The following is an 11,959-nucleotide window of genomic DNA, read 5'->3' on the forward strand; positions in this document are numbered from 1 at the left end:
CTTATCCGAATACGCTTCTTCACTTTCCACTCTAAACTATCGTTCCACCCTAACTCACTAGCCCTAACTCATTCCTCAATGTCTCACCCTTACAATCCGCCCAATTAAGTAAAAAAGAGTTCCAGCACTGGTTGGTTTCTCTCCCCACTGCTTCCAGGTCTGACAGGTCTATCAGATTTGTTTATAACTGCCATTTGCACAATGTATATTTTGTCCAAATAGCAAGAAATAAAATATAATAATTTGTGTGGAGTTTCATGGAGGTCATTAGACAGGTGTCGAAAGGAAAAGACTCATTGTTGGATGCACCAATCTTTCGGCAACTTATAGTGCCGTCATCAGGGCCTATTTATTAAAAATTAAAAAATATAAAAATATATAAAAATAAATAATATAAAATTAACAATTAAAAAAATAAAATAATGTACATACTTTCCAAAAAGTGCAGAAAACGATTAACAACAAAATAAAATAATTTAAATACTTTATCCGTCATCAAACAAACCATGTTTAAAGTATTCGGTCAAGTCCAATCGAAGTGCCTCACAATACTTAATTTACAACCTAAAAACATACGCAGTGGCAAAACCTTCTGGCTAATAAAAATGTATCTTTGCGAAACATATATAAATTATTGCATATTGTATATCATATTCTGCAATGCTTAGTTATGGCGACATTTACAGTACCAAATAGTACAAAAATTGCAAAAGTTCATTGGTAAAAAAAACACTCATTTCCAATCATTTTTATCATTCTATTGTTGGTCAACGTGTTTTTCGGCATTTCGCTACTTCCCGAGGAGTGTTTTTTTCCAGTGCCTCTCCTTGTTTATTTCCAGGACATACTGAAGATACAGTGGTACGTTAAGCGTCTGATGTACAAAAATAGAGCTTTAAACATGATGAGAAACGACCTCTAGAGATACAAGTTTTTGTCAACATATTTCAACTGCAGTGCTGTTTTTGTTTGTTTACTCACCACATATTGGACAGCAACTGAACATGACAAACTGCATGACTTTTCGAGGTTCCAAATATTAATTTTTCCTGAAGCATTATTTACATGAATTCTTCAGTTCAAAGTGGCTTTGCGTAAGATGTAATCTAATAGTTCTTCGTATATATTTTTCTTTTTCTACCAGTTTCTCACTATGTTCCTCACACTTGCAAATTATCGTTCATACAGAGGGTCTTGCTATATCAGGTAGTTCATTTCCCAATTTTTTTATAAATTCCGTCCACCTGTTTTAAGTTTGGCAAGATTAAAAAAAAATATCTATGTTTATGAAATAATTATTTGCTTTATCACGAATCCACCTCTTTTGTCTAATCATAATAAAATTATCAGCTTACCGAATATAGGAATTAAACTCTAAATTAATTTTGGCGTACATGGTCTTAATAGAAAACATTAACTTATTTCAGACGAGAATTGGGCTTGATGCTGTCTTGTGAGACGGTCGAATATGGAAACGAGCTGCAGGCCGTCTGCTCCGCTGAAAACGCACGACCACCGTTCTTCATACCTCTGATACAGTCATCTGGAAACGCAGTCAGGTGCAAAGCACTCGGATTCAATGCAGTCGGTAAGTACTTGAGTCTGTGGTTTCTTTGATGCATGATAATCATAATATGGTTTTAGCTATAAATTCAACTTAAATTACTATTAACAATTCGAAAAAAGTTCGAATCCCGCTCGTCACACTTGCATTTTCATATACACCAAGACCTTTGATTAAAATTATAATCAATTAAATTGCTATCTTTAATGATAATTTTTATGGCAAAGGAAAAGTTTAAAAAATATTTTTTACAAGGAAGCCTTCTTGTTATAAAGATACGTATATACACATATCGGAGAATAGCAATATAATATTGATAACAGTAAATATTGTAAAACTAATTTTATGTAAAATCCATATTTAAAATGATTTAAAACAGTACCGTTGCTTATATGTGTTTTAATTTTAGGTTTCTTTGATTAAAAACGTAAGGATCAATTCATTTTGAATTCATGTTTTGACAGATTTTCATTCATCTAGTATGCTTTTTTCTTAAAACTTTCGGCAATATGATATTAATTTTTTTTGTTTATTCATTATGCAAGAATGTCATTCCTACAATAGCATCCAACATGTACAATTCGACATTATTTTTGCAGAAGAGACACTTTATTGGGCAGTGGCTGTTTTGACAGATTTCACTCATCTAGTGTGCTTTTTTCTTAACCATTTCGGCAATATGATTTTAATTTTTTTTTGTAAATTCATTATGCATGAATGTCATTCCTACAATAGCATCCAACATATACAATTCGACATTTTTTTTGCAGAAGAGACATTTTATTGGGCAGTGGCTGTTTTGACAGATTTCATTCATCTAGTGTGCTTTTTTCTTAACCATTTCGGCAATATGATTTTAATTTTTTTTTTTGTAAATTCATTATGCATGAATGTCATTCCTGCAATAGCATCGAACATATACAAATTCGACCTTTTTTTTGCAGGAAAAGACATTTCATTGGGCAATTGCAGCCCATGCTTGGCAACCACCTCGAAAAGTTCCCAACTTCCTCGTGAAGTCGCGGGACATGAAAGAAAAATGTGTTCGGCATCGGCTACAGTCATGTTATGTTCAACAAGGGCAGATGTTTTTGTCGGCTAAACCTATTTTTTGCATGTAGTACGGGATTGTGTTATGACTAAACTGAAGTCTTCATAAGCAGAATCGTCGAGGCCGGTAACCCGGTTGAACCAAGACTTGAAGGGTATTCTAGGCTGTATCTCAGAGGGGTAATAGCGCCCCTTCCTGATATATACTTGGTCGTATACCTGCCACCAATGGGTTTTTTTTTAAATTCACATGAGCGATGAAATGTATGTTTGTCTTTCTCGGTCGCTTTATTTGCCAGATCATGGACTTTTATATTAAACCGATTGTCAGTAGGTCCCTTAATCCGTGCAAAATGCGCACGCAAAGTAAATCGATGTTATTTTTATTTTCAATTAATTAAGGTATGGGGTGAGATAAAAACTCAGTGTCACGAGCGGGATTCGAACCCACGGCCTTTGGCTAAGTACGCCCCTGCTCTACTTGATATACTGATACTTGAGCTATCGTAACTTCGATTCACTCGGACACTTACTTCCCATCTCAACTCAACTTTTTAAATTAATTTTTAGTATCGTTTCGTTCGATTTGACATTTATAACAACTATAACAACTTTATTACAATGAATAAAAAATGATTTACCTAATACCAATCAGTACCTAAATATTTCGCCCCTCCCTGAAAAACCAACGCATTCAAAACGCGGTTTAAATAATTCCCTTATATTTCAGGGTACGGAAGGACGAAGGAGATAGCCTCGAGAATGGCTGCGAAACTGGTGCTTGACCAGATTCGGGACGAACAGGAACGCCAGTACGTTTCAAAGTTTAATTTCTACTAGACACAAACGGCCGGAACTGAATAAAAAATTTATTGTAAAACACGCTGTTGTTATTTTTTATTTTCGAGGAATTTAACTTCTTCTCTCAAGCTTTTTTGTCCTTACTTACATGTTTAACGATTTTATGCGTCTTGCCTTATTACCTCGTTTTGTGAAGTAAATAAATAGTCAAACAGGGTGTTGTTGTTGTTGTTGTTGTGGGTGTGTGTGTATACATATATCGGGTTGTCCGGAAAATAATGCAGGATTTTAAGTTTTCATTTAAAAAAATCTATATAAAATATTCTGTTTACGTTTACAGGATTACTCATTTGTATGAATGTCAACACTTATTAATCCTCTTCCAAATGATATTGTTTNATTATTTTGATTAAAGAACATTGCTTTAAAGTAACTAGTTTCTTTTTTTTTGTTTAATACCAAAATCCTGCATTATTTTCCGGACAACCCAATATATTAACTCAGGCAAATCAACGGAAGTCTTTTTAAAAAGAACTTTTATTTAACTAACTGAATACAACAGTTGAAACGTTCTACTTCTACGTGTCGACAAAGAGTGAGTAATAATAATAGATATCTCGTTGTGACGAGTTAGATTGGGAGAGTGAGAAAATGCAGTTTAATGCTGCTCACAGTTTCTACGAATATCGTCTACACGTGTCTTATATCCGTGGGAAAGTGTAACTTATGCACTTTACCACGATTTAAAAATAACAATAATTTGATATAACTCCTCCCTCCACAAGTTAGAGCTTTCATAAAGGTCTAAATAAATTACAATTAACATCAATATTCTTTAACGTCTCAAATACAATTATTACAATTTTACATCACTAATTACATTATTTAAATAAACATAACATTGGTTAATACAATTGTTAGTGTTTACATGTCCAGAGCATCTGGATTACATTTTGTTGATTTATTTACAATAAACAGGATAGCCGGGAACGAAGAAGAAAACAGGGCAGGAAAAGTAGCCGCTGGAAAGCACCACGACGCTTCCCAACCTATACGCTCAGCGGACCTAAAACTACTAATTTCAATCTCTGTGAAAAGAGAATGGGAAAACCGCTGTGCTAGAAGAAATAGAAATAACCCTGCCAAACTGTGGCAGGTTATAAAAGAAGTCGGTCCCTGATCCACGGAGAACGGTTCGAAAAGGGAAAAGGCCATACTGACAAGACTTCGCATTTCTGGCCGGAAAGCGACCGCGTAGGTGGCCGTTCTGTAAGAATAGAATAACGAGCACCTCTTCAATTATATTCATGTATATTGACAATATTTTGGCATATCATCGGACCTGTGCGTAGTCTTGGGGCACGGCAGCGGGCACAGATCGTTGTTCCGGTATCTCAGGTCTATAGGATTTTTAAATGTATATGTGTTTGTGTTGTGTCTGTATTTGATTTTATGTTAATTTATTGGAAGGAATGTAATTTATTAGCATGAAAGGAACGGGGTGATTTAACCCCGCCACGAGGAATATCGAGTACTCTGGGGTAAGTATGTGACATCTGGAGATATGTATATCAATCGATCCAATCCATATTATACATATCCTTATATCCAATATGTATATATTGAATATTTAAAAAAAATATGTATGAGTTTTGTCATCTGTTATTCTTTGAGTGGATACTAAGTATTCGGAAGCACGAATTTTTCAATAGATTTTTAAGAAGAATTTAATGTAGTTTGCAAAATAAAGTCAAATTTGTATTTTAATGACGCTAAAGGTGAAAAATTACGATTTTATGTACAAAAAAATGGATTGTACACTAAAATCACAAAAATGTTATTATCTCAGGAAAGAGCTAAAATAGAAACCTCGTTCTGGTGGTACTGAACTACGTTTTATTTAATGAATCCACCAGGGCAGTATTGATATTTAACAACGTAACACCCTGTATACAATAAAACAAGCCTATGTAATATTTTACGTCCTCAAGCGCAATTCTCATATCGGGTAACATGCCTACTCGCTCTCTATATGGAGCCAAGGAACTGATCACTTCAAATAAGAGAGATGCATCAACCCAAGTTTCTCTGCATGCCGGACACATACCCGTAGGCTATTAAATGTTAAATACTAAACTTCTGTAACATACATATATACAGATAAAGTAAAATGAAATCAATATTTTAGTTTAATATCCATGTATTGTCTTTAATATAATTAGTAATAGCATTCATTAATACAAAATATATTCAAAAATTACTAGGGATAAGGTCAATTAGAATGAAAAGTCAGTTTATTCGTCAAACTTTCCAGTAATGTTTTGTATATAGGTATTTTAATATATTATAATATATAGATAGTATAATATGTATCAAATATGTAAAAAATAATAATCATAGGTTTTAAAATTGTGAACGTTCTTTCATTCCTGTTTACTGTTAATTAAAGTTTTAAATTACAAATAAAGGTACTGTAAATTTGATCATATCAATAAAAAAATTAAAAATCCTATTACATTAAATTGTTTTTTATTGGAAATTTAACAAACGAAGTACATCTGTTAGAGCATAAATTTTAATGCGTTTCTGAGATTCTTGTCTGAAGTTTAATTATGATTTTCTTGGCTCTATAAATACAAAAAGATATGACGCTGACACAAAAGTTGCCCCTACCAAGCTTTCAATTAAACACATGTGCTGGTTTTAGTACAAAATTTAACATAAGAAAAAAAGTCCAGTTGAAAAATGGCAAAAACTAGGGAAAATTCAAAAAGGTGGGGTTGAGATGGGAAGTTGGTGTTCGAGTGGATCGAGGTCACGATAGCTCAAGTGGTAGAACAGCGGCGTATCTAGCCGAAGGTCGTGGATTCGAATCCCTCTCGTGCCATTAACTTTTTTTCATCTCAACTAAAAACCTTAATTAATTGTCTTGTATTAATTGGTCAAGCGGACCACGAAAGTAGTGAATTAGTTATATTTTCAATGCAATTTAATTAAAGTTAAAAAAATATATACGGCTGATTTATTTTGTTTCTGTTACATGCATAAGTTAATTCTTAATTAAATGTAAGATGGTTGGTAAATAAAACCAACTGACGACAATGCATTTATTAATAAGTATTTAATGATCATCATTTAAATTCGAGTGCCATAAGAGTGAATTTCTTTTCTTTCATTTTTTCCCATATCCCACGATAAGGGTACCGCCCTTCAATTTTCACTTCATCATAGTCTATTTCCACGAGGGTCTCATAGCCGAGTTTCCTCGCTATGTGTTGGGACGAGGCTGCAGTAAACATCGTCACCGCCACATTAAGACCTAGTGCCTTGCAGAGTTTCTCCCTGCTTTCCAAAATCCTATATCCCAAGTTGCACCCGTGGTATTCCGGATGTACGGACAGTCCCAATCCCTCCAGGTACTCGTCCACGCCGTACCTATCGTAGACGTCGACACGTTCCATCAACGACTTGAACGTTTTGAAAATTATTTGGAATTGTTCGCCTTCTAATTGTAGAATCTTGAGTTGGAACAAAATATAATGTTAATATAAGAAAACGAGGAGATAATACACCCTACGTACCTCGTCGTGTGGTGCGTTTTTATTCGAAACTATTATTATGTTCGTCCCAATAAGCCTTCCTATGGTACCGTTGCTGTTCAGCAAGTATGCCCCGATAGCATGCCCATCTTGTAAAGCCTCAGCCCAAAGTTTTTTAACGCTGTTTTTCGATGGTTCGTCACTACACACATCTGCCAACCATTAAATCTTAAAAACACCTAATTTTTACAATATTATATTTACCTAAATATTTTGAGAGGGGTTCTCTGGGTAAAAAGTAGTTTATCATGTGTTCAAGCGCCTCGTCCATTTTCACCTGGCTTGTGATGTTTTCCAAACAGTACTTGATGACCTTTCCATCTTTAGTCACTTGGTACTCACCCAAAGGAATTTTTGAAACAGTCATGTTCTACCTGCACTACTATTACGATCAGCCCAAAAACGGAACTGTTTTTTTGTTTGTTTTTTGTTTTTTATATATGTACTAAATGTAGTTTACAAACAGGGCTCTCCACAATAGAGAAAACGCACGATAACACTTGAAAGAAGATAAGATAGGTTAGTTATTTAATGCATACTTGGACAATGATTTATTATGCAATTACTAGGGAATTTATCTTCTTTTAAACTGCGATATCGTTTATACTTAAATGATAATGTAATAGGGTCACAATATTCCAAAATTATATAATTTGATTTATTAGATTTTTGCCTCCTACTTTTATGGATTTAGATTTTGATGTTTGATTACATTAGATAGACCCAAATATGTGAATCGAAGCCAACAACCACCACCAACTTAATATAATATAATAAATTTTCAAAAACTTTTTTCTTTTTGGTTTGCCAGAAGCATTTAGCAATTGTCCAAGTGAAGGGCAAATCAATACATACAAATTCACTACTTTCGTGGTCCGCTTGACCAATTAATGCATGACAATTAATTAAGGTTTTTAGTTGAGATGAAAAAAGTTATGGCACGAAAGGGATTCGAACCCACGACCTTCGGATAGATACGCCGCTGCTCTACCACCTGAGCTATCGTGACCTCGATCCACTCGAACATCAACTCCCCACCTCAACCCATCGTGGGTTTGAATCCCTCTCGTGCCATTAGCTTTTTTCATCCCAACTAAAAACCTTAATTAATTGTCATGTATTAATTGGTCAAGCGGAGCACGAAAGTAGTGAATTAATGATTTAAAAATGAAGTACACTTCACTAAAGCTCTCCGTCGCCATTTCAATTGTTGTCGAGAATCCAAACCGATTACGCGACATTTGAAAAATGGTGAAAGGAGGGAAAACTCATAAGGGGATTTGAGATGGGAGTTGATATCCGAGTGGATCGATGTCACGATAGCTCAGGTGGTAGAGCAGCGGCGTACATAGCCGAAGGTCGTGGGTTCGAATCCCTCTCGTGCCATTAGCCTTTTTCGTCTCAACTAAAAACCTTAATTAATTGTAGTACGTACAAAGTTTTTAAAAACTAGCGTTAAGAAATTGTCATAAATAATTATAAATATTACAAATAATGAGGTTGAGATGGGAAGTTTGTGTCCGAGTGGATCGAAATCACCATAGCTCAAGTGGTAGAGCAGCAGCGTATTTAACCTAAGGTCGTGGGTTCGAATCCCTTTCGTGACGCTGATTTTTTTTATCTCAACCTAGACCTTACATTGAAAGAGTAATAAATACCGTTTTCTTATACGTTTTACAAAAGTATTTGCTTTTTATTTAGACTTCTATTTTTGCATGTCAATTTATTTTGATAAAGAAAACAACCAATCTTTGTTTTCAGATACTTAAAAAATAAAAATCGGTTTAAAATCATTAAACCTATGAGCACCCATGAGCTCAAAATATATTTTTGGTAGGTAGACAATTATGTATATTTATTGACTTAGAAAAACATATTTCATGTGTCACAACCAACGTATTAGAAAGATAACAATTATACAGTGTATTACACTAGGAAAAACTATATTTTCTCATTTAATTAAATCAATATTTTTCCATTTATACCATTGTTGTATAATAGTTGTTCACATTGAATTGTGGAACGATGTTTCCTTTTTAAAATGTGGACTACTTTTCTTGAAAGAACAATTTATTTTATGTTTATAAATAATATTTATATCACGTTTATGGGCAACTGACATGGATACAGTGCCAATTCAGGATGTACCATACTTCCGGGATTAAAGCGCAGGTGGGGGGGGGCAAACATGGAAAAAGTGGAAAAATGGCCATTGATCACTTTTCATGAAACAGTCTTTGAAAAATGACCCGGTGTATTGAAGTGGCATGTGTCGCAATCAGCTGCAACGTCCGGCTCAGAGCCACGTCACGTCAAATCAAATACAAATATATATCGGAAGCAAGGTTTCCCCTGGAAAATCATACGGCAAAGGAAGGGAAAAAAAGGGAAAGTGAGGGAAAGCGTATTTTTTGGCGAAACTGTGGCCGAGAAAAATGAAGTTGGGTGCGACATGGATTTACTCTACTTCAACACGAAGCGAAAAACGTCAATCAAGATGAATCGGAAAATTGTTTAAAAATAATAACGCGTTTATCCAGCGCAATGCGAAACAAACAAGACAATGTTCCATGTTAATTCATTAATGATTTTTACTCAAACATTTATCAATAGCGCTATTCTAAATAAAATGACAACGGTCTAAACATTTATACTGAAAATGTAATGTCCGTCAGTCGCTTCCTACACGCTGAACATTGAAAAAATCCCTCATTTTCAACATTATAATCGACGAGTTTGTTTGCAATAAAAATTAAAATAGAATGTGAGTAGTATGAACATGTAGGGAATTGATAACATCTGGATGATGTCGAGTTTCCATAGTTCCACCAGGTAGCAACAATGCCTCAGACGAGAGATTCGCCAGTGCTGATAGCATGTAAACACAAGCGGATCTTATCAAGTACTTCCATTACATTCCCGTCAAATTTAGCACAACAGACTCTAAGACATGGGAAATACTCATCTGTCCTATATCGATTTTTCAAACCATAAAATATTGCCTTAAAGAAAATTTCTATATTTACCGTCGTTATTATATGAAAAGTACGAGCAGCCAAAAACATCAAATTAAAACAAAATTATGTTTTTTTGTAAATATTTTATAAGATCCGCATCTAACAGCGTTTAAATAAAAAAATCCGAAAAACATACATAAATAAAAACTACGTGTTTATATTTTTTAGTCTAGTTTCAAAATCGTACCTATTTTTTGGAGAAAAACTATACAGGGTACCTCAGGCCTAGTTCAACATAAAAATCTCAAATACGACCCTATACATTCTGACTGAACTTTTTAAAGGTTTTTACAGTTTTTACATTAAAAACAATGGTGCAATCGGATTTTATTAATTGGTCAAAAATGACAAAATTATGGCAAAAAGATTTTTTTAAAAACATTCATTTGGTTGGCTATTTATTAATCACATTTCATGCTCCAACTACCTGCCTTGTGCAAAGATACAATGTAATGAATGTAAACAATAAATTAAGGTTTTAAATTCAGATAAAAAAGTCAGTGTCACGGGCGGGATTCGAACCCACGATCTTTGCCTAGATACGCCGCTGCTCTACCACTTGGGGTATCGTGACCTCGACCTACTCGAACACTAACTTCCCATCTCAACCCCACCTTTTCAATTTTCCGTCCTTTTTGCCATTTTTCATTTTTATCTCAACTAAAAACCTTAATTAATTGAAAGATATTAATTGGTCAAGCGGATCAAGAAAACTAGTGAATTTAATAGGTTAAAATGAAGTATACCCTCACTAAAGCTCTCCGTGGCCATTTCATTTGTCGCCGAGAATCAAATAGATTACACGACATTGGAAAAATGGCAAAAAGGAGGGAAAATTCAAAAGGTGGGGTTGAGATGGGATGTTAGTGTCTGAGTGGATCGAGGTTACGATAGCTCAAGTGGTAGAGCAGCGGCGTATTTAGCCGAAGATCGTAGGTTCGAATCATGCTCGTGATTTTATCTCAACGAAAAACCTTAATTAATTGAAAGATATTTACTGGTCAAAAGGACCACGAATACTAGTGAATTTGGAAGTAAACATTAAAGGCATTAAATTAGTAAAGGAGGAAATTATTGGAATTAACAACTAAACCAAAGAAATGCGTTTTTCAAGACTTTTTGTCATAACTTTGTCATTTTTTTACCATTTTAACGTCGATTGCACCATTGTTTTCGGCAAAAAAAACCTTTAAAATTATGTATCAGCATGTATAGGGTATATTTGAAATTTTGAATTTAAACTGGATCTCAGGTACTTTGTATATTTTTTCTCCAAAAAAAGGTAAATGTACTAAAACTCCAAAATTTGAAAATGTGCTAAAAAATATTAAACACGCATTTTTTTATATCGTTATTTGGTCAAGAGAAATTCATCTGGCCAATTAAAAAGAACACCCTGTATGTTGAAGATTGAAATTTTAATTTTCTCAACGTGTAAACAAACAGGCGATCTCAAATCAAAATTAAAATATTTTCTTAGCAAGAAACAACGTTGATATTCGTCTTTCTATACCCTAAAACCACGTGTTTTCCTTAAAGTAACTTGTAATTTTACGACGTACGTGCACAACTAAGGCAATAAACTATATTTAAATTAATTTAAATATATTTTTCCTCGGCTCCTAGGACTCATCGGCAAGAAAGCTTGAACGACTCTCTAATATTTTTAGTTTACTATCTCCCAAAAATGTTTCAGTGATATCGGCTATCCCACTAGGGTAGCCTCCCGTTGTTACTAAAAAAAGTTTATTATGTTACAGGATTATATTTGTAACATTTATTTTTTATTATTATTGGATAGTCTTGGATGGTAGTACGGTACATATCTGTATGATCTACACTTTTTATATACTTTCCCCTTTATTTTCCCTTTATATGGTAACTTTGTCCAATAATGCTTCTTATTTTGTTCGGTTTTTAGAAGTTTT

The 11,959-nt window shown here is 34.1% G+C and overlaps 2 protein-coding genes and 1 non-coding gene across 5 annotated transcripts in view; 2 read left to right on the forward strand and 1 right to left on the reverse strand.

The window, feature by feature from the left end:
* LOC106664664 overlaps window positions 1-3,496 on the forward strand; it is a 38,201-nt gene extending 34,705 nt beyond the window's left edge. For 2 of the 3 annotated variants that reach the window (XR_002911013.1, XR_002911012.1), the window contains exons 8-10: window positions 1,428-1,588; window positions 2,509-2,794; window positions 3,345-3,427. Coding sequence is in view for 1 of the 3 variants with exons in the window: in XM_014390596.2 (XP_014246082.1) it covers window positions 1,428-1,588; window positions 3,345-3,454 (271 nt within the window). In the remaining 2 variants the exon portion in view is untranslated. Of the gene's footprint in view, window positions 1-1,427; window positions 1,589-2,508; window positions 2,795-3,344 lie in introns of all 3 variants that reach the window. The other variant, XM_014390596.2, reaches the window with a different exon arrangement.
* A 3,012-nt stretch (window positions 3,497-6,508) lies between these two features.
* Window positions 6,509-7,472, reverse strand: LOC106664543. The gene is made up of 3 exons (XM_014390358.2): window positions 7,219-7,472; window positions 6,997-7,166; window positions 6,509-6,933 (listed from the first exon to the last, which is right to left on the reverse strand). Exons 1-3 carry the CDS (start codon window positions 7,379-7,381, stop codon window positions 6,547-6,549), a joined length of 720 nt encoding a protein of 239 aa, XP_014245844.1. The 5' UTR covers window positions 7,382-7,472; the 3' UTR covers window positions 6,509-6,546.
* Window positions 7,473-8,327: 855 nt separating this feature from the next.
* On the forward strand, window positions 8,328-8,400 carry Trnac-aca. The gene has a single exon. It is a non-coding gene; the product is annotated as a tRNA-Cys (tRNA).
* The last annotated feature ends 3,559 nt before the right edge of the window (window positions 8,401-11,959 follow it).

The sequence above is a fragment of the Cimex lectularius genome, unplaced genomic scaffold (genome assembly GCF_000648675.2).
Source record: "Cimex lectularius strain Harlan isolate CLEC.00 unplaced genomic scaffold, Clec_2.1 scaffold13, whole genome shotgun sequence".
NCBI classification, from domain to species: Eukaryota; Metazoa; Arthropoda; class Insecta; order Hemiptera; family Cimicidae; genus Cimex; species Cimex lectularius.